We start from the raw sequence: 22487 nt of genomic DNA, 5'->3' as shown, positions 1-22487 counted from the left end.
AATTTGTTGACAGCAGCCTCTGTATTTATCAATTACCAAATATCTAGCAAGCTTTGTTATAGTTGCATATGGAGTATATTAAATATAAGCTGTAGGAGTAGGGAATACAATTCCCATTGACTTTGAGAAACTAAGGCTGCAATGTGATAAGATATTGATTGAAATGTCATGTTGAGGCGACACTGGGATATTAAGTCATAATCCTTTACACACAGCTGGCGAGACATGTCAGGCTCCTGCCCTAGAATGAGTCTCTCCTTGTGAACTTGAAAGAAAGAAATGAGGGCAAACTATCTGGTAAAGAAAAAAATAAGACTAACTCTAACCAGCTTTCTCTCCTTGGAACAGAGACCTTGCCTTCTGAGGGACAGCCTCAGGCCAGTCATAAGCCCAGCATCTCAGAACCACTGTGGAAATGAGCAGGGTTTGGGGCACAGACACAGTGTCGCGAGAGCACCTTTCAAAGTGGCAGCCCACAGCCCACAGAGAAGATTGTGGTCCACAAGAGTTCTCACACACACACACAGCTGCTAACACTTAAAATTTGGAAATGGCAGATGAAACTTTCTGGCTTTCACCAAAATAATAATCAAAGCATCTGGTAAAACGGGGCATGAATTTCTAAGATGGCTGACCAGAAGTGTACAATGAACTCCCCCATTTTTGTCGAGTTATGTGCTCTCCAGTTTACCACAGTGAGTAATTCTATCAGTGTCAATTGCCCAGCTTCACTCCTTTACATTGTCTGCCTTTTCCTGTTGGGTGTGTGCGTAGGGCGGGGGAGGGGGGGTGGGCAGGGGCTGAGGGGGCGCTGACTACCGCCTAGATTTATGCTGCTTTTACTTGGTGAAATCCCAGTTTAAACTACTATTATGTAACAGCCTAAATGGGAAAATAATTTGAAAAAGAATAGATACGTGTATATGTATACCTGATTCGTTTTGCTGTCCACCTGAAACTAACACAACATTGTTAATCAACTATATTCCAATATAAAATTAGAAGTTTAAAATAAATAAATAAATACATAAACAAACAAACTAGAGACCTCCATTCTGAGGTCAAGGACATTTAAGGTTAGAAGATACAAAGTAGGTCTCAGCTTCCGTTGGCCAACTGTTGGATCCCGCCTAACTCCCCAGGACCTGGGTAATTCCTGCTGAGCCCTTGGTGCTTCCAGAGCCTCTGATCTCCCTCCTGCTTGGCCTGGTCCTCTTGCCTTCTTTCCTTCACATTAGCCCCACTCTCTACTTCCTGTCCCAAGTCAAGCATCCTTTGATCAGGTCCTGACCACCACCACCTTCTGAGGGCTTCTGCATCATTCGCTAACCTGACAACCTGATTCTCTAGCCTTCTTATCCCCCACAATTTTAGGAATTGATAAGAATAATCTAAATTCCTGATAAATGTTCCTATAAAATGAAAGTAATCTCACGTTACCCTCTCAAATCACATGATCCTCTTAAAAAAATGGCCGATCCCCATGAAACTAATGAGTCCTGGCTTCAAGAGGAAAAATCCAGAAGTTGAATCAGGTCTTTCTTTCAACAGGCTCTGAAAATAGTTTTCAGCAGAATAATTTATGTTCTAAGCTGCACCTGGTGTACACGGCCCAAAGTGAGTTCAACAGATCAATCACCAGGATCCCTGAATCTACTCTTGATGTAATTGCCTCAAACAGATGGTAGATTGGGCAGCTTCGGGACACATCTCAGAAGTTGCAGTTAGATATTTGTGTTATGTAAGTTTTTGAAATCGCTTGCCTTCCTATAATTTCTGATGCACAAAAGACATGGGAACTCTAGTTCAAAGGATGTAAAGGTAGAAAGAATTACTCACCTGATCCCTTAGGACATTAAGAGTTTTAATCAGTGGATCACTTTTTGCATGGCACTTCCAAATAACAGAACTTTGGAGGTGTGATAAAGTTAGAGTTTGAAGTACAGGTATTTTTCTGGTATTTTCTGGTGATGCCTCTTCCTGCTCTACTTCCTCAAAGAGAGCAAATCCATTGTTCCCTCCCCTCTTGTGGTATTGGAGCCCTGTCACTCTAGTACACAAATGACATTGTGTTTACTTTTTTTTTTTTAATTTTATTGAAGTAGAGTTGATTTACAATGTTGTGTTAGTTTCAGGTGTACAGCAAAGTGATTAGTTGCACAAATACATATATTCATTCTTTTTCAGATTCTTTTCTCCCTGTACTATACAATAGGTCCTTGTTGGTTATCTATCTTATATATAGTAGTGTGTGTACGTTCATCCCAAGCTCCTGATTTATCCCTCCCCCGCCCCACGTTTCCCCTTTGGTAACCATAAGTTTGTTTTTGATATCTGTAAGTCTGTTTCTGTTTTGTAAATAAGTTCATTTGTGTCATATTTTTAAAAATTAGATTCCACATATGAGTGATATCATATATTTGTCTTTGTCTGACTTAACTTCACTTAGTATGATAATCTCTAGTTGTATCCATGTTGCCGCAAATGGCATTATTTCTTTCTTTATTATGGCTGAGTACATCATGTTTACTTTTTAACCTCCAGTAATTAACACAGGGTCTGACACATGAGCGTTCAGTCAGGTCCACCCCAAAAGTTTCAGGGCCAAGACAAGAGTTCAAATGGAGACCATGCACTGTATAGCTAAATGTTTACAAGCTGTACCTCAAGCTTCCCTGGCAGCCCCCCAGCCTTTACCCAGGGATTGCCTTTGTGACCTGAAGGTCAAAGAATCTCCCTGCCTGAGTCAGCCCTGAGCCCTACCGAATGATAACACAGCTCTGCAGGAACAGGGCAGAAGCTGTGCCCCAAGCCAGCCCTCTGGGTGGTGACTGGACCCACCCCAATCAGCTCGCCCACTGGAGAAGCATCCTTCCTCCCCAACCTCATTTTGTGGACTCAGGATTCCCAAGCAATTTTAAGCATTTCCTGTATCACCATAGCAGAAAGAGGGAGGGAATGTTTTGGGGGGACTTTGCCTAGACTACCTTTCGGTGATTTGAGGTGATTGGTGATTTGAAAACAAACCTTTTTCTCTGGTTTCCAGATAGAGGCTGTGGTCTCCTTTTACCTCTCAATATACATAGCCACACATGCACACACATAGCCACACATGCACACACATAGATGCACAAATCATAAACATCTATGCACACAACCACACACAAACCTGTGAACTTTCAGACTCGATACTCTCGCCTTTGGGACACCAGTCCAGCTCTCACTTCCCTTTCTAATTAAAATTTCCATTTGCTCAGCTGGTTATCAAACTGTCTAAAAAGTGTTTTTATAAGATCAAAAAAATGCAAAAATAGACTGTTGTTTCAGTGGCTTGTGATACGTGGAGGCCAGTGCAGGGGCCATTCCTGCCTGTGTCTAAGAGGCTGGTACTATGCCCAGTCAATGTTGATCAAACTGGATGAAATCCAGAGGAAGGAAACCACCAGTAATAATTTCTAAAAACTTGCGATTTTTTTTTTTTTGTAACGTAGCACCTTTTTATACTTCAGAATGTCAGCATATTTAAGAGGAAGCAGCTGTTCTCACTTGCTAGCAAGCCTGGTTGAGACTTCATTTCACACAGAGAAGAAGGAAATAAATTGTGTATCATTCTGAGTCTTCAGTCTAGCAGAAAACATGATGATTATCTTTGGGACACACTATTAATTTCTGTTACCTGGGAGGAAACTTAAATAACTCACATCTGGTTCTCTCAGTTGGGTTATGAGGTCTGTAACTAGGAGAATAAATTTCTTACCTGGACCATGTAACTTGGCTGTTTCATTTTATTATCTAGAATTCAAGTTGTTGATTATTTTCTGGAATCTTTTCTTATGCTTTTTGAATTTTTAAGAAAAATGTTTACAGTGTTTTTATATAAGAATGAGGGCCAAAATGGGCCACTCTGAATACTGACAAGTTTCCTTTCATTCTCCACTAAAGCCTCATTCCACAAAGTATTAACAATCTGTTTTGATGTCAAAGCCAAATAGCGACAGTTACAATAATGAATGTTTGCTCGAGGGCACTGGCGGAAAAACGGCACAGAAATGCAAACCCCAGCCATCTCAAACCGTTCCTTCCCACTGGAATGCACCCATTCTTTTCGACTCCCAGTCACATAAATTGTTCCCATTGGGTCATTGGTTGAATAGTGCAAAGAAATCTGAATCTGGGAAACATTAAGAAAAGTGAATCGTTATTCTAGTTTCGCATCTTTTGGAAAAGACAGAAGAAAAAAGTGCAATAAAGAAGGCTTGTGCGTTACTCTTATCATTTTGCAGAAGAGGTTGTTTGAGAGCTGTAGGGTTTTTTTTCTCCTCCTTCTAAATGGACTCCAGCAACTTAATACATTAGCATAAATGGATGATTGGACATACATGATTGACTCTAGCTCGGGCCAAGTTCAGTTTTTTTTAAGTCAAATTTTTAAGATTCTATCTTCCAACACTCATAATAAATCACGACTAATTGGAATTAACTGAAAGGGATATAGTCAGTTCTTTTACGAACAAAATCAAAATTTTAGCAATGAAAAATAAATGAAGAGCTTGTGCTTCTGAGCCAGACTGTCTGAATTCAAATCATTGTACTTCAGCTGGCAGCTCTGGCATTGAGCAAGTTCCCAAATCTCTCCATACCTCAATTTCTTCTCTAAGATGAGGATAAAAATGGTATGCCCATCTTTGTTTTTTTTAATTGACGTATAGTTGATTTACAGTGTCGTGTTAGTTTCAGGTGTTCAACAAAGTGATTCAGTCATATATATATACATATATATGTACATATATTTATATATTCTATATTATTTTGTATATTATATATTATATATATATATTATTTTTAAGATCTTTTTCCATTATATGTTATTACAAGATATTGAGTGTAGTTCCCTGTGCTATACAGTAGGTCCTTGTTTATCTTTTTTATATATAGTAGTGTGTAGCTATTAATCCCAAACTCCTAATTTATCCTCTTAGTTTTTTATGAGGATTGAATGTTAATACCTATAAATGCTTTAAAATTGTTTTTACCATCATAAGCTATAATTGTGTTTTGTTCATTCATTCATTCATTTATTCATTCATTGCTTTCTTTCAATAAATATTTATTGACTGCCTTTTTATGCCAAGTATAAGTGCAAGGATATAGCAATGGACAAAACTGATGAAGGATTGTTAAGTTTATTATTATTATTATTCCAAGTCATTATGGGATGTCTCATGAACCACTCAGCACATAATGGGCATCTATTATCCTTCCCATCTCCTAGCACAAAATAGCAGCTCAATAAATGTTGATGGAGGGAAGTTCAAATACATGAGTCATTGCAACATAGAATAACAATCTGGAATTGCAATAAGGATTTGGAATTGGGAGATGCAATGTCAAGTCCCAGTTTTACTGAAATTTCCTAATCTAAAAACCTAGAAAGCTATACCATGAAACCACTAAGATCCCTTTTGACTATGATTCTAGAAAGTAACTGAAATGATGCACTATTTGTTGACTGGTTATAATTCTATTTTTCTTAAAATAAATAAACTTCTAATTTTAGTCTAGCTTTAAATCTACAGAAAAGGCACAAAACACGACAAGAGAGTTCCCGTATATGCTCTCAGTTTCCCTTATTATTAACATCTCACATTACTATGGTGTATTTGTCAAAGCTAATGAACAAATATTGATATATTATTACCTGGAGTCCATACTTCATTCTGATTTCATAAGTTTATACCTTAAATTTTTTTTTTCTTTTTATTTGTTTAAATTATGTAAGTTTCAGGTAAACAGCATTACAATTCAACATCTGTATACACTACAGAGTGATCACCAACATAAGTCTAGTTACCACCCATCACCATATAGTTGACCCCCTTTACACATTTTGCCCACCTCCACCCCCCTTCTCCTCTGGTAACAACTTATCTAATCTCTGTATCTATGAGTTTGGTTTTGTTTTTTTTTGTTTGTTCCTCTGTTCTGGTTTTTTAGATTCCACCTAGGAGTGAAATCATATGGTATTTGTCTTTCTTCATCTGACTGTTACAATTGTGTGTACGTACCACATCTTTTTCTGAATTTAATTTCTTATTTTATATTGGAGTTTAGTTGATTTACAACGTTGTGTTAGTTTCCTTATTTTTTTTTTTTTTCCCCAGGATCCCAACCAGGACACCACATTATATTTAGTAATCCTGTCTCCTTAGACTTGTCTGTACTGTGACAGTTTTTCAGACTTTTCTTGTTTTGATGACCTTAATATTTTTGAGGACTCTTGGTCAGGAATTTTGTAGAATGTCCTTAAATTTAGGTTTGTTTATGCTTTTCTCATGGTTAGACAGGGGTTATGAGTTTTAGGAGGAAGATCACAGAGGTAATTCTCATCACATCCTAGCAAGAGTATATGCTATTAACATGATCAATGATATAAAATTTTATTTTAATGACTGGATAGGTGTTATGTATAATTGGTAATTTAATGTACTATACGAAGGAAAATATCTTTGCTATATGTAATTTTCTATGCAAAGTACAGTCATCCTTATCTGCACGAGATTGGTTCCAGAACCCTTGTGGTTACCACAATCTATGGATGTTCAAGTCCCTTATATAAAATGACGTAGTATTTGCATATAACCTACACACATCCTCCCGTTTACTTTAAATCATCTCTGAATTACTTACAATACTTAATACAATGTAAACATTATGTAACTAGTTGCAAATACAATGTAAATGCTATGTAAATAGTTGCCTACCCACAATAAATTCAGGTTTTGTTTTTTGGAAGTTTCTGGGATTTAAAAAAAAAATATATTCGATCCTTGGTTGTTTGAATCCGCAGATGCAGAATCCCCAGATAACAAGGGCCAACTAAATAAAGTAGTTGATTTTTTTTTTTTTTTTTAATTTATTTATGGCTGTGTTGGGTCTTCGTTTCTATGCGAGGGCTTTCTCTAGTTGTGGCAAGTGGGGGCCACTCTTCATCGCGGTGCGCGGGCCCCTCACTATCGTGGCCTCTCTTGTTGCGGAGCACAGGCTCCAGACGCGCAGGCTCAGCAATTGTGGCTCACGGGCCTAGATGCTCCGCGGCACGAGGGATCCTCCCAGACCAGGGCTCGAACCCGTGTCTCCTGCATTGGCAGGCAGACTCTCAACCACTGCGGCACCAGGGAAGCCCAAAATAGTTGATTCTTTTGTGGCATAATCTTAAAATATATTTACTTTACTTTAAAAAAAAAAAGTCCTCTTTACTACTGGCAAATGAAGAGTAAGTGAAAAATTCATGTCTTGTTATAAATTAATAGTACTCTTATCTTTGTGGACTCAAGATCTACATATTAAATTTAATGTCAAACATATAACTGTTTGTATTTCTTTCAAACTAACCGCAAGCTTGGGAAAATTCGCAGATCTTTGTTCAGCTATGTGGTCTGAAAGGTGCAACAAAGTAAGAAGTGCTGGAAGTTAAGCATTTTGATACTAATTCCCCTAAGCCTGTCTTGTGCAAGGGACTTGCCTTAAGAAATATCGATATTAATACTTCACTAAGCCCCGGACATAGACAGTCTGGTGTCTCTAATCTTTGGTGTCCTTGGTATAAATGTACATTATCCTCTGGGATTAGGAATGACGCTGATATAGCTGTCACAGAGATTAGAAGATCCATGGTTATGTTTATTCTATACTTTTGTTATGAATTTCACTGTAAATAGAGAAGTTGGGTTAAGATTACTATAATCTATGCAATGTAAAATTTTCAGATCAAGACATAAAATAAACATTGTCAATCCAGAGGAAAATTGTTAGAAGTAGGGTACTACTAGGGATATCCTTATTTAGATTTAAATGAAATAAATACCTACAGTATCACACTCTGGCTCCAGCAAGCGGCCACAATAAGTTTAATTATACCTGTCTTTATGGTTGTCACTTCCCACAGAATTGATCATAAAAACAATTGAGTGGTTTTAGCCCACTACTCTTTGTGACCTTACAATGGAGGTTCATTATTATGGCAAAGAGCATCATTCACAATACATTTTTCCCCAAATCCCTAATTTCTTAATTCCATGAAGCACTGTGTCCTGACTCGCCATATTCTACTTGTGTGAACTTTGGAAATTTCCTTAACTTCTGAAATTTCTTCATTTTCAAAACTATGTGTGACGGTTAAATTAAATTACACATATAAAACACTTAACAAATGAACTGTCCATTTGCTATTTGTTCACAGACACTCATGCACATGCTTTCAAAGAATAATTTCCGGTTTGCTGGGAACAGTGATGCCTACTGGACCATCTCAAGTTGGTTGTTATGTTTTATGCCATATCTAGATTCTCAGAAATATTTTCTGGCAATTACCTGATATTTTAATGTTGGTATCTTTGTAGGCAAGTAAACACTAATCAGGAAGTGGGCCTCTCAGTGTTCAAGGAAATAAATATGTTCTGGTGGCAAAATTCGGTGTTAGAATAATTTTATTTATTTTTCTCTAGCCATGAGAAAGACTAGTCATGACACTATGTTTCTTTTTGTTTTTCTAACATGGTTGGAGGATATTCTCCACGACACTGCAGGGGACTTACTTAATGGTCTTACAGCTAAATAAGTGATTAAAAGTATAGGAAGTGTCAGACAAAGGGAAGAGCCAGATGAATTGTTTTATACAGTAGCCCTCAACATGAATCTGAAAAAGAATATATATATATATACACACATATATAAAAGTATATATTATATGTATACGTATGCACACATATATATATAACTGAATCACTTTGCTGTACACCTGAAGCATTGTAAATCAACTATATTTCAATAAAATTTTTTTTAATGAAAATAAATTAATTAATTTAAAAAAATAAACAAGAGCCCATTTCTCTTCTGATTGACTAGTGTGTCTGATGCCATATTTGGGAAAGAAGCCATAAGCAACCTCACCCATATTCCCACCTCTCTCTCTGGATCAAAGGGCAAATCCAAGTTAAAAGGCATCTTGATAACATAAACTAAAAAGAAGTAAGCGTTTATGAGGACAACACTTCATTGCAGGTAGACCACTGTCCTTTACAGCCACTGCCCACTCCGTTTATCATGGACTTTACAGTGTGGCATTGGATAGTGACCACAGCAGCATATGGAATGAGAAACAATTCCAAGAGCAGCTGTGGCTGGAGAGACAGCCCGGGAATATTTTGAATGAGAGGTTAAGAACTTGCCAGCCGGGAGGCAGCAAAAAGTAATATAAAAATAGAAAGCACAGGGCATAGGGCTCATTTGCAATTCATTGTTGGGTATGGCAGACATTGCTGACATTGTGTTAACTAGCCTATTTGGGTTGGGAGCTGTGTACACCCAAGTGAAGTCAGGACAAGGTAGTCTTACTTTGGAGGTTGACCTCTCCAGCTTCAGAATCAGACTTCAGAGGCAGAAGGGTTGTAGGGTTACAGCGCATCAACACTTTCTTGGTCATCAAGCTCTTGAAAGCTGTGACATTAACATGGTGTGACCAGTCTGTGAATGCCTTATAAAGAATTATAAAGAATGGCTGTTGACGTTTGAATACTTTTGTGTCGCAAGCTCCCTGAACACAGCCTGGTGCAGAGCATACATTTAATAAATTATGCTAGATTAGAATTCGTCTTATTTGTATATGGATGATTTTTGTACCTGTCCAATATACAACTCTTTGTAAATAAGGCAATGATTTTCTAAACCTTTGATCTGGACAAAGCGATATGATATCAGGGTTCTTTATTTTTCTCTATTTTGCACAAGCATACACAGGAGGATCTGTACGTATTTTACCTATTTTTTAATTAAAGAAAGAGATGTAGAAGGAAAATAGAAAGACAAGTAGTAAAGAAAAATTAAAATATCTTAAAAACATTTATCCTCCATTTTATTTTTTCTTAAGCCATCCTCGTAGAAATATACAAAGCACAATGCACTGTAAAGATTATTTTACTAAGGCCATATGTTAACAAGAGAAATTTGTGAATATGTTTATTTACCCCATGGAAAAACGTTAAAGCGTCTATTTGTATATATTTTCTAGAATTGTCCGAATGTGTTATATCAATAGACAAAACTATAAGTGGTCATCTAAGTACATTTCCTCAGGAGATGATTGACACATAGTTGACAAAGCAGCAATTGCTAGCTGTTCTTATCATTATTAGCAGAATGTAATATTAGTGATACACTTTCGAATAGGGAAAGGTAATACCACTGTTTTTGCCTTTTCTTCTGTGCTACTTTGACTGCAGACAGTACCACAGGGACACCAGCAATATCAACGACGACAACTGTGGAAATTCGCAAAAGCAGCGTTATGACAACTGAGATCACTTCTAAAGTGGAGAAAAGCCCCACGACAGCCACCGGCAATAGCTCCTGTCCTTCCACGGAGACTGAGGAAGAAAAGGCAAAACGGCTGCTTTACTGTTCTCTATGCAAGGTTGCTGTCAATTCCACCTCACAGCTGGAGGCGCACAACAGTGGTGAGATGCAGCCATTTATTTTCTGTCTCAACAGCTCTGCAATTATCTTCCTCTGAATAGATTAGATCTTTTGCAGCAGGGGACAGAGGGGGAGGCAGACAACTGGCAATTATTACGTGGAATTGATTAACCATTAAAAAGTAAAAATGACAAGCAAAGTGTCATTTACAGGGGGGCAAGGAAGTGTTTCCAGGGCTCCCTTGCCATGCTGTAAGTGTGTTTGTGTGTATGGATGTGTGTTTGTGTTTTATAAACATTAAGAGAGACAGTAAAATATAATTCTGAAGTGTCAGCTTTGCATTTATATGATTTCTAGATTGCTATGTTACTTCCACACATTTGCTTGTAACTGAAATTTTCTGAAGTTGCACCAATAATATAGTTGCAAAAGTTGGTTGCATAACTCCATTCACTTTTGGTTAAAAACCTCCCTATTATGGTTTTTATGGCAAATAATGTTGTTTGGGCTAAATCTATATGAGCTGGACAATTAAACTTAAGAAAATACTTCTTAGAGGCAGCCATGATGTCTACATATAATATTTTATTTATTTATTCTTTCTGACAACGTAAAGATACTATTCCTTTGCTTTGACTGAGGCTCAGAGAAGACACATGACCAGTTAGGTGACAGAGCCATTATTCAAACTCAGGTCTCTCTAACTAACACTAAACTTTCATATAGCATAACAGAAAATACTGGTAAGCCGGGATGGAATTCTCTCCTGATATATTTTGATTCCATCTACCTGCTCTTTCTATACATCTATGTTTATATCTATATCTATATTTAAAGATGTTATATATCTATATCTAAACCTATCTAACTAGATACAGATATAGAGTATATCTATATCGATTTAAATAGATAAAGATTTTATTTTTTTGTTTGTTTATTTATTTATTTATGTCCTGCCTGAGATTTTAGCCAGCCCTTTGTCCCAAGATCAGTTTTTCTCTAAAAGACTGGGTTCATTGCGAGGACTCTGTCAGCAATTACAATAGAAAAAGAATCATTTGTGAATCATACCCTGAGTTAATAGTGCAGCTGTGTGTTGATGGCATCATCGACCAATCATTGTGCTGCACGCGTAATATTCAACTACTGACTTCAAGACTCTAAGGGGGTAATTGCAGAAGGAGGACAATTCCTTCCACACACATCCTTCTCCTGCAGGCAACATGAGTTGTAGTCAGGGAGAGTTCATGAGTTCAGGGGCTGGGAGACACAGAATAGCATTTGGCCCCAAGTCAGAATCTGTATCATTCAGATTTGCCCTCTGTTTACTCCTGCGAATACGTTCTTCCTGAATGTGAGATCACTGGGAGAGCGTGGGCATCATTGGAAATCCATTTACTTTTCCAGAATTCTTGATCATCCCCCCATAGTGACAGAGAAACACATTCATTTTGAGGGAGGATCTATTTTGACAGATAAACAAACCATAGCCTTTGAGGTTGGAGTTAATTTACGAAGAACTTGGATGTCCTTTCCGAATTCTGATCAGAAACATCTGATTAGGAGGCAAAGAAGGGATGACTTATTTGTTTACATCACATCAGGTCAACATTTTCCATATTACAGCTCTATGGTCATCTCTGGTTCGTGTGTAAGAATTGCCGTTGGAGCTTTATGTATATATATATATTTTATATGAATGTAAAATATATCCATATGTTTATATATAAATGCATTTGTATTTATTTAAATACAAATATATATATATATATATATATCTCCTACATCCTGGGATTCTGATTTATTATATATCCAGGGCCTGGGAAGCTATAGTGTTTGGGAAAAGAAAAAAAACCAAAACAAAAAACCTGGCAAGTGTTTTGCAGGCAGAGCTGAGAACTAGTGTAACCATCTCACCTGGGAGTTTAAGACATGATTTTGATTGTCACCCTTACTTGAATCCCTTTCTAATGGTGTCCCCTCCAAGCCTTCAGCCCAGTCGGGGGACTGTGGCCACTCCCTTTCCCTCCAAGGTGCTGCTTGGGGTTCTTGGTTCCTGTACTTCCCTTCCTGCTTCAGAGATCTTCCCGTCGGGGTGTGATGTTGATAAACCTGCGGGGTGATTGTAGAGGGCAAGGCTCTGCATATGTCCCTCTCCTGTCAGGAGTAGGAGTGGTCCTTGTAAGTCTCATCATAGGATTATTGTGGTGGGTTCTAGTTTGGGTTCCATGAGAAGCAGACTCTGAGACAAGGATGTCAGGGCAAATAGTTTTTAGGGAGATGAACGGACCAGGTTAGTGGAGTTGGGAAAGGAGATAGGGCAGGGAAGGCGGCCAGCACAGCCAGCTACCAATGTGGGCAAACTGGACCTTACCCACCAAAGCCGGTCCACTGCCCAGCTTCTACTCTTTCACCCTTAAAACCTTCAAGTGATCACATAGAATGACAGAACTAAATTAACTCAAATTCCGTGTCTTTATCTTTACAATCTCAGGACTATCATTGTTCATTTATCATCTGCTGTTTTCATGAAACATAGGTAGTAACCCAAGGGCATGAATTGCAGCCTTTGTGAGCTCAAAGGATTTCGAACCGCTGTGAAATGATTAGTGAAACTAAAGCATGTAACCGAACTTGTGTGTTTCTGGGGATGACCGTAAAATGGAGAGTTCTACAAACTAATTTCCATGGAGCAGATGATGTGCTAATTTAGTATATACTAAATCTCAGCAGTAACCACCGCCATTGTTTAGAATATAGACCAATGAAATATTCTTTAGGGAAGAGTCCTTATCACCGACATTATTTAGAGTTACCAGATCATGGCGCTGGTGGAAAGCGGACCCCCTTTGGATAGTCCATTTAATCATTGTTCTCTAATTCTCTTTAAGGACCCCCTTCCTAGCTACACACAGGGCAGACCACAATCACCACCCCACCCACTGCATCCTTCACTCACCCCCACCCTGTCAATATAACTTTAAAAGACTTCTCCAATTACTTCTTAGAGCTGGATATTAGGAAAATACTGTTAAGATTGGGCTGTGTTTTTTGGGAAACCAAGTTTGAATATCAATTTTGCTCAGAAGCAACCAGGCTGCAGCATGGGGAGATGTGTCCTTTGCATTTAAATTGTAATTCTAAGTGTTTTTCTTCTTTATCCTTTTAGAAATACATCATAGGCATGGAATCAGGGCTATAGCACCGAGCGGAGAGTTATGCACTTACGGTCTGTTCATGGGAAGCCAGCCACCTTCAAAACATGTTTTTCTCTTAATCTTGGAAAATGCATTTTTAAAAAAATTTATTGAAGTATAGTTGATTTACAGTGTTGTGTTAGTTTCAGGTGTACAGCAAAAGTGAATCAGTTATACATATACATATATCCATTCTTCTTCAGATTCTTTTCCCATATCGGTTATTACAGAATATTGAGTAGAGTTCCCTGTGCGATACAGTAGGTCCTTATTGGTTATCTATTTTATATATAGTGATGTGTATATGTCAATCCCAATCTCCTAATTTCCCTTTCCATGCCGTTTCCCCTTTGATAACCATAAGTTTGTTTTCAAAATCTATGAGTCTTTCTGTTTTGTAAATAACTACATTTGTATCTTTTTTTTAAAATTAGATTCCACATGTGAGTGATATCATATGATATTTGTCTTTCTCTGTCTGACTTACTTCACGTGATTCACAAAACAGTCTAAGAGTGCTTGAAACACCCTAAGAGGACATACTCTTTTCAAGAGATCTGGAAGTCTCCTTTTATTTGTGTGTTATAGAGGTGTATTATAAAAGATATGTTTTGTCTTTTTCTTTAAAGAAATTCCCCCCAAACATCCTACTAGGTAATGCTTTGCTTAGCTATTTTTGATGATTTTCTCTATATAATTGAAAAAAACTTTGGAATGTTTTATAATTAGCCCTCATTACTAATTTGGGCAGATTTTTCTGGTAATGACTTAAAGTGGTAACATTTGATCATTTTCACTAACCTCATTCCAGCTCTTCTATCCCTACACAGAGCTTATTTTTAAGCTCACTAAGTTTTAATATATAGAAATGGCACGTTATCAAAGGATGGAATTTCTAAATTTTGGCCTAAACACAAAATCAATGTTAAGAAGGAGAAGAGAAGATTGACTAAAATTTCTTGAGCGTGTGGGCGTGCCAGAAATAATGCTTAAGATAAAAAATGCATCTAATACAATACTTCGGTAGAGGAGATATTTTTTTTTTCTATAGCTACAGACATTGAGGCACAAGTAAATTGAAACTACTCAGCCGATAGAGGCAAATTCTGACTTATACCATTTCAGAGCCTGAGCTTATAAATCTCTTTCCAGAGAGTTTGTTGTGTTTGTTGATCTTTATAAATATCTAATACTTCGCTAATCTTCACTGATTGTCTACCATGTGTTGCTCACTGAGAATATAAATCTGAGCAAAGCCCAGGAGTTGCCTTTTAGGAAGCCCTGGTCTAGTTTGTGCCTCTGTGTTCAGGAAGAGAATGTGTAAAGACTTGTTTCATCCAGCAATGTGTCCTTTCATGTTTCAAGTAAAAAACTCATTTAAGCCAGTCAACCAGGGTGGTCCATGTTTATGGCCTTATTATTATTAAGGCCCAAAGATTATCTGCCACTCCTCTTCAGCATCTTCTAGGGTAATGGTAAGGCTTCAACTGGATGGGAAGTACAGATACAGACTCTTCTATCACAAGTCTGCTGTTGTGCCTTCTTCAAACTTTCTACAAATGTTTAAAAAACCAATTCAGCCCCATAGGCCTCCATGTGATGCATGTTCATGCAGGGCATACTTGAGCAGGAGAGCTGTACTGTCTAATATGATAACGACCAGCCTTAGGCGGCTATTTAAATTTAAATTAATTACCTGTTCAGTTTCAGCTGCAGTAACCTCATATCAAGTGCTCAAGAGCGTCTCTGACTAAAGGCCGCCGTATTGGTAGGTACAAATCAAGAACATTTCCATCAGCAAAGAAGTTTCTATCAGACAGTAGACTGGAGCTACAATTCCTGTTCCTTTTTTTTCTTAAATTTTTATTGCAATATAGTTGATTTCCAATGTTGTGTTAGTTTCAGGTGTACAGCCAAGTGATTCAGTTACACATATATCTACTCTTTTTCAGATTCTTACAATTCTTTTTTTTTTTTAACATCTTGCTTGGAATTTAATTGCTTTACATTGTTGTTAGTTGCTGCTGTATAACAAAGTGAATCAACCATGTGTATACATATATCCCCATATCCCCTCCCTCTTGCGTCTCCCTCCCACCCTCCCTATCCCACCCCTCTAGGTGGTCACAAAACACCGAGCTGATCTCCGTGTGCTATGTGGCTGCTTCCCACTAGCTATCTATTTGACATTTGGTAGTGTATATATGTCCATGCCACTCTCTCACTTCGTCCCAGCTTACCCTTCCCCCTCTCTTGTCCTCAAGTCCATTCTCTACATCTGCGTCTTTATTCCTGTCCTGCCCCTAGGTTCTTCAGAACCATTTCTTTTCTTTTGTGTTTTAGATTCCATATATATGTGTTAGCATACGGTATTTGTTTTTCTCTTTCTGACTTACTTCACTCTCTATGACAGACTCTAGGTCCATCCACCTCACTACAAATAACTCAATTTCGTTTCTTTTTATGGCTGAGTAATATTCCATTGTATATATGTGCCACATCTTCTTTATCCATTCATCTGTCGATGGACACTTAGGTTGCTTCCATGCCCTGGCTATTGTAAATAGAGCTGCAATGAACATTGTGGTACATGACTCTTTTTGAATTATGGTTTTCTCAGGGTATATGCCCAGTAGTGGGATTGCTGGGTTATATGGTAGTTCTATTTTTAGTTTTTTAAGGAACCTCCATACTGTTCTCCATAGTGGCTGTATCAATTTACATTCCCATCAACAGTGCAAGAGGGTTCCCTTTTCTCCACACCCTCTCCAGCATTTATTGTTTGTAGATTTTTTGATGATGGCCATTCTGAATGGTGTGAGGTTTGCATTTCTCTAATAATTAGTGATGTTGAGCATCCTTTCATGTGTTTCTTGGCAATCTGTATATCTTCTTTGAAGAAATGTCTATTTAGGTCTTCTGCCCATTTTTGGATTGGGTTGTTTGTTTTTATGTTATTGAGCTGCATGAGCTGCTTGTATATTTTGGAGATTAATCCTTTGTCAGTTGCTTCATTTGTTACTATTTTCTCCCATTCTGAGGGTTGTCTTTTCACCTTGTTTATGGTTTCCTTTGCTGTTTAAAAGCTTTTAAGTTTTATTAGGTCCCATTTCTTTATTTTTGTTTTTATTTCCATTTCTCTAGGAGGTGGGTCAAAAAGGATCTTGCTGTGATTTATGTCATAGAGTGTTCTGCCTATGTTTTCCTCTAAGAGTTTTACAGTGTCTGGCCTTACATTTAGGTCTTTAATCCATTTTGAGTTTATTTTTGTACACGGTATTAGGAAGTGTTCTGATTTCATTCTTTTACATGTAGCTGTCCAGTTTTCCCAGCACCACTTTTTGAAGAGGCTGTCTTTTCTCCATTGTATATTCTTGCCTCCTTTGTCAAAGATAAGGTGACCAAATGTGTGTGGGTTTATTTCTGGGCTTTCTATCCTGTTCCATTCATCTATATTTCTATTTTTGTGCCAGTACCATACTGTCTTGATTACTATAGCTTTGTAGTGTAGTGTGAAGTCAGGGAGCCTGATTCGTCCATCTCTTTTTCTGTTTCTCAATATTGCACTGGCTATTTGGGATCTTTTGTGTTTCCATACAAATTGTGAAATTTTTTGTTCTAGTTCTGTGTAAAATGCCATTGGTAGTTTGATAGGGATTGCATTGAATCTGTAGATTGATTTGGGTAGTATAGTCATTTTCACAATGTTGCTTCTTCCAATCAAAGAACATGGTATATCTCTCCATCTGTTTGTATCCTCTTTAATTTCTTTCATCAGTGTCTTAGAGTTTTGTGCATACAGGTCTTTTGTCTCCTTACGAAGGTTTATTCCTAGGTATTTTATTCTTTTTGTTGCAGTGATAAATGGGAGTGTTTCCTTAATTTCTCTTTCAGATTTTTCATCATTAGTGTATAGGAATACATGAGATTTCTGTGCATTAATTTTGTATCCTGCTACTTTACCAAAAGCATTGATTAGTTCTAGTTCTTTTCTGGTAGCATTTTTAGGATTCTGTATGTATATAGTATCATGTCATCTGCAAACAGTGACAGTTTTACTTCTTCTTTTCTGATTTTGACTCCTTTTATTTCTTTTTCTTCTCTGATTGCCATGGCTAAAACTTCCAAAACTATGTTGAATAATAGCGGTGAGAGTGGGAAACCTTGCCTTGTTCCTGATCTTAGTGGAACGATGTTGGCTGTGGGTTTGTCATATATGGCCTTTATTATGTTGAAGTAAGTTCCCTCTATGCCTACTTTCTGGAGAGTTCTTATCATAAATGGGTGTTGAATTTTGTCAAAAGCTTTTTCTGCATCTATTGAGATTATCATATGGTTTTTATCCTTCAATTTGTTAATATGGTGTATCACATTGACTGATTTGGATATTTTGAAAAATCCTTGCATTTCTGGCATAAACCGCACTTGATCATGCTGTATGATCCTTTCAATGTGCTGTTGGATTCTGTTTGTTAGTATTTTGTTGAGAATTTTTGCATCTATATTCATCAGTGATATTGGCCTGTAGTTTTCTTTCTTTGTAATATCTTTGTTTGGTTTTGGTATCAGGGTGATGGTGGCCTCATAGAATGGGTTTGGAAGCGTTCCTCCCTCTGCTATATTTTGGAAGAGTTTGAAAAGGATAGGTGTTAGCTCTTCTCTAAATGTTTGATAGAATTCGCCTGTGAAGCCATCTGGTCCTGGGCTTTTGTTTGTTGGAAGATTTTTAATCACAGTTTCAATTTCAGTGCTTGTGATTGGTCTGTTCATATTTTCTGTTTCTTCCTGGTTCAGTCTCAGAAGGTTGTGGATTTCTAAGAATTTCTCCATTTCTTCCAGGTTGTCCAATTTATTGGCATATAGTTGCTTGTAGTAATGTCTTATGATCCTTTGTATTTTTGCAGTGTCAGTTGTTACTTCTCTTTTTTTCATTTCTAATTCTATTGATTTGAGTCTTCTCCCTTTTTTTTTGATGAGTCTGGCTAATGGTTTATCAATTTTGTTTATCTTCTCAAAGAACCAGGTTTTAGTTTTATTGATCTTTGCTATAGTTTCCTTCATTTCTTTTTCATTTATTTCTGATCTGATATTTATGATTTCTTTCCTTCTGCTAACTTTGGGGTTTTTTTGTTCTTCTTTCTCTAATTGCTTTAAGTGTAAGGATAGTTTATTTATTTGAGATTATTCTTGTTTCTTGAGGTAGGGTTTTATTCCTATATACTTCCCCCATAGAACTGCTTTTGCTGCATCCCATAGGTTTTGTGTCATCGTGTTTTCATTGTCATTTGTTTCTAGGTATTTTTTTATTTCTTCTTTGATTTCTTCAGTGATCTCTTGTTTATTTAGTAGCGTATTGTTTAGCCTCCATGTGTCTGTAATTTTTACAGTTTTTTTCCTGTAATTGATATCTATTCTTATAGCATTGTTGTCGGAAATGATACTTGATATGATTTCAATTTTCTTAAATTTACCAAGGCTTGATTTGTGACCCAAGATATGATCTATCCTGGAGAATGTTCCATGAGCACTTGAGAAGAAAGTGTATTCTGTTGTTTTTGGATGGAATGTCCTATAAATATCAATTAAGTCCATCTTGTTTAATGTATCATTTAAAGCTTGTGTTTCCTTATTTATTTTCATTTTGGTTGATCTGTCCATTGGTGAAAGTGAGGTGTTAAATTCCCCACTATGATTGTGTTACTGTCGAGTTCCCCTTTTATGGCTGTTAGCATTTGCCTTATGTATTAAAGTACTCCTATGATGGCTGCATAAATATTTCAATTGTTATATCTTCTTGGATTGATCCTTTGATCTTTATGTAGTGTCCTTCTTTGTCTCTCATAATAGTCTTTACTTAAAGTCTATTTTGTCTGATATGAGAATTGCTACTCCATCTTTCTTTTGATTTCCATTTGCATGGAATATCTTTTTCCATCCCCTCACTTTCAGTCTGTATGTGTCCCTAGGTCTGAGGTGGGTCTCTTGTAGACAGCATATATATGGGTCTTGTTTTTGTATCCATTCAGCCAGTCTGTGTCTTTTGGTTGGAGCATTTAATACATTTACATTTAAGGTAATTATTGATATGTATGTTCCTATTACCATTTTGTTAATTGTTTTGGGTTTGTTATTGTAGGTCTTTTCCTTCTCTTGTGTTTCCTGCCTAGAGAAGTTCCTTTAGCATTTGTTGTAAAGCTGGTTTGGTGGTGCTGAATTCTCTTAACTTTTGCTTGTCTGTAAAGGTTTTAATTTCTCCATCGAATCTGCATGAGATCCTTGCTGGGTAGAGTAATCTTGGTTGTAGGTTTTTCCCTTTCATCACTTTAAATATGTCCTGCCAGTCCCTTCTGGCTTGCAGAGTTTCTGCTGAAAGATCAGCTGTTAACCTTATGGGGATTCCCTTGTATGTTATTTGTTGCTTTTCCCTTGCTGCTTTTAATATTTTTTCTTTGTATTTAATTTTTGATAGTTTGATTAATATGTGTCTTGGCATGTTTCTCCTTGGATTTATCCTGTATGGGACTCTCTGCACTTCCTGGACTTGATTGACTATTTCTTTTCCCATATTAGGGAAGTTTTCAACTATAATCTCTTGAATTATTTTCTCAGTCCCTTTCTTTTTCTCTTCTTCTTCTGGGACCCCTATAATTTGAATGTTGGTGCATTTAATGTTGTCCCAGAGGTCTCTGTGACTGTCCTCAATTCTTTTCATTTTCTTTTCTTTATTCTGCTCTGTGGTAGTTATTTCCACTATTTTGTCTTCCAGATCACTTTTCCGTTCTTCTGCCTCAGTTATTCTGCTCTTGATTCCTTCTAGAGAATTTTTAATTTCATTTATTGTGTTGTTCATCATTGTTTGTTTGCTCTTTAGCTCTTCTAGGTCCTTGTTAAATGTGTCTTATATTTTCTCCATTCTATTTCCAAGGTTTTGGATCATCTTTACTATTATTACTCTGAATTCTTTTTCTGGTAGATTGCCTATTTCCTCTTCATTTGTTTGGTCTGGTGGGTTTTTACCTTGCTCCTTCATCTGCTGCATATTTCTCTGTCTTCTCATTTTGCCTCACTGACTGTCTTTGGGGTCTCCTTTTTGCAGGCTGCAGGTTCGTAATTCCCATTGTTTTGGAGATCTGCCCACAGTGGGTAAAGTTGGTTCGGTGGGTTGTGTAGGCTTCCTGGTAGAGGGGACTGGTGCCTATTTTCTGGTGGGTGAAGCTGAATCTTGTCTTCCTTGTGGGCAGGACCGCATCCGGTAATGTGTTTTGGGTTGTCTGTGAACTTATTACGATCTTTGGTAGCCTTTGGTAGCCTCTCTGCTAATGGCTGGGGTTGTGTTCCTGTCTTGTTAGTTGTTTGGCATGGGATGTCCAGCACTGGAGCTTGCTGGTCGTTGGGTGGAGCTGGATCTTAGCATTGAGACAGAAATCTCTGGGAGAGCTCTCGCTCTCGCTGACTGATATTACTTGGGGCCAGGAGGTCTCTGGTGGTCCAGTGTCCTGAACTCGGCTCTCTCACCTCAGAAGCTCAGGCCTGACCCCTGGCTGGAGCACCAAGATGCTGTCAGCTGCACGGCAGTGAATGTGGCTGTCTCCATTTTGAAGTCAGATTATAAGGGTCTACAATAGCTGTTCAGCTACAACAGGCCGACTTGGAAGCACTTTGTCTACGAGGCTCTCTCCAGCAGCTGGTGGCTAAAAGAGTAGGTCTCCGTGCGTGCTGCCAGAACCTTAAACGTTTATATAGAGGTCTTCACTGGGTTCAGTCACGGATTTGGTACAGATGGTCTCAAGAACATCTTACTCTCTCAAGGCTGTGTGCTTGAAACTGCTCCTAAGCCTGAGGGTCTACAAGCTGCAGGAAGACAAGACCGCCCGGGGCGGCCTGCAAGCCGTGATTCTTGCCACGAACCCTGCTGTTGCTGTCATGGAATCCAGCTTCCCTGCAATGAGTTTTCAGTGAAGCTTTCTCTCTGTGCTGATGAGATTCCTGCTACTTCACTTGCCCAAAGCCATAGGGCCCTTAAATGTTGAGGCTGTGATGCAAACCCAGCCAATCTGGCTCCAAGGTCGGTGTCACCTCACCCTAAATGCCTCACCCCCGCGAGCCACCTCCTCAAGCCTGCACTGCCACAGGAAGAGTCACCTGCATTCTTACAATTCTTAAATAATGTACTTTGGGGTTTGCAATATGGGTGATTTGGGATATATTACCTAATAGAAAAATTTTATGTAGCTGTGAGCATTCAGGGTTTAGTTATTTCGTGTTTGGTGACATCTCATGGATGAACAACCACAATAAGTGATTTCAGAGTTGTGTTGAGATGTGTTTTCTTGCTGTGTACTTTTACGTGCTGTGCTCGTTAAGAGCGGTTCCATGCGCAAACCAAGTAGAATGTTCAACCCACATTATTTTTTCTACTCGAGCCTCATATAATGTCACCGATATTCAGAACATTTCAGGAAGTTTGCACGTGGAAACTGTTTCCCTCCTGAGGGCATGCGGCTTGAAGGTGAAAAGTGGGAGGGCTTTTGCTTTTCACCTTATGCTTTTCTGTGCTCTTCGAATTTTCTAACAAAGTGTTACTTTCATTTAAAAAAGTGAAAACTGAACTAGTTACACAAAAAGTAAGCAAAAACACTGCTTTTATAAATAACTAAGACAACATCGTATCTGTTATACTATGGGAGTGTCTAATTTGTCCATTTATTGAGTGTTTATTATATGAAAGCCTTTTTGCTGGGTTCTCTTGGATAATGGATATGAAAGCAATGGAGCATTTTTCCATGCTTTTAAGGGCCTTGTTTCTAAGTAGCAGAGATG

The 22487-nt window shown here is 37.8% G+C and overlaps 1 protein-coding gene across 3 annotated transcripts in view; it reads left to right on the top strand.

Moving 5' to 3' along the window:
* ZNF385D (zinc finger protein 385D) overlaps window positions 1–22487 on the top strand; it is a 933934-nt gene that overhangs the window by 896376 nt on the left and 15071 nt on the right. For all 3 annotated transcript variants that reach the window (XM_061193710.1, XM_061193711.1, XM_061193713.1), the window contains one exon: window positions 10278–10511. In XM_061193710.1, the coding sequence (XP_061049693.1) occupies window positions 10278–10511 (234 nt within the window). The remainder of the gene's footprint in view (window positions 1–10277; window positions 10512–22487) is intronic.

Source organism: Eubalaena glacialis, chromosome 6 (genome assembly GCF_028564815.1).
Source record: "Eubalaena glacialis isolate mEubGla1 chromosome 6, mEubGla1.1.hap2.+ XY, whole genome shotgun sequence".
Taxonomy (NCBI): Eukaryota; Metazoa; Chordata; class Mammalia; order Artiodactyla; family Balaenidae; genus Eubalaena; species Eubalaena glacialis.
Note: the sequence above shows the minus strand (reverse complement) of the source record. Positions and strands in the feature narration are given on the sequence as shown.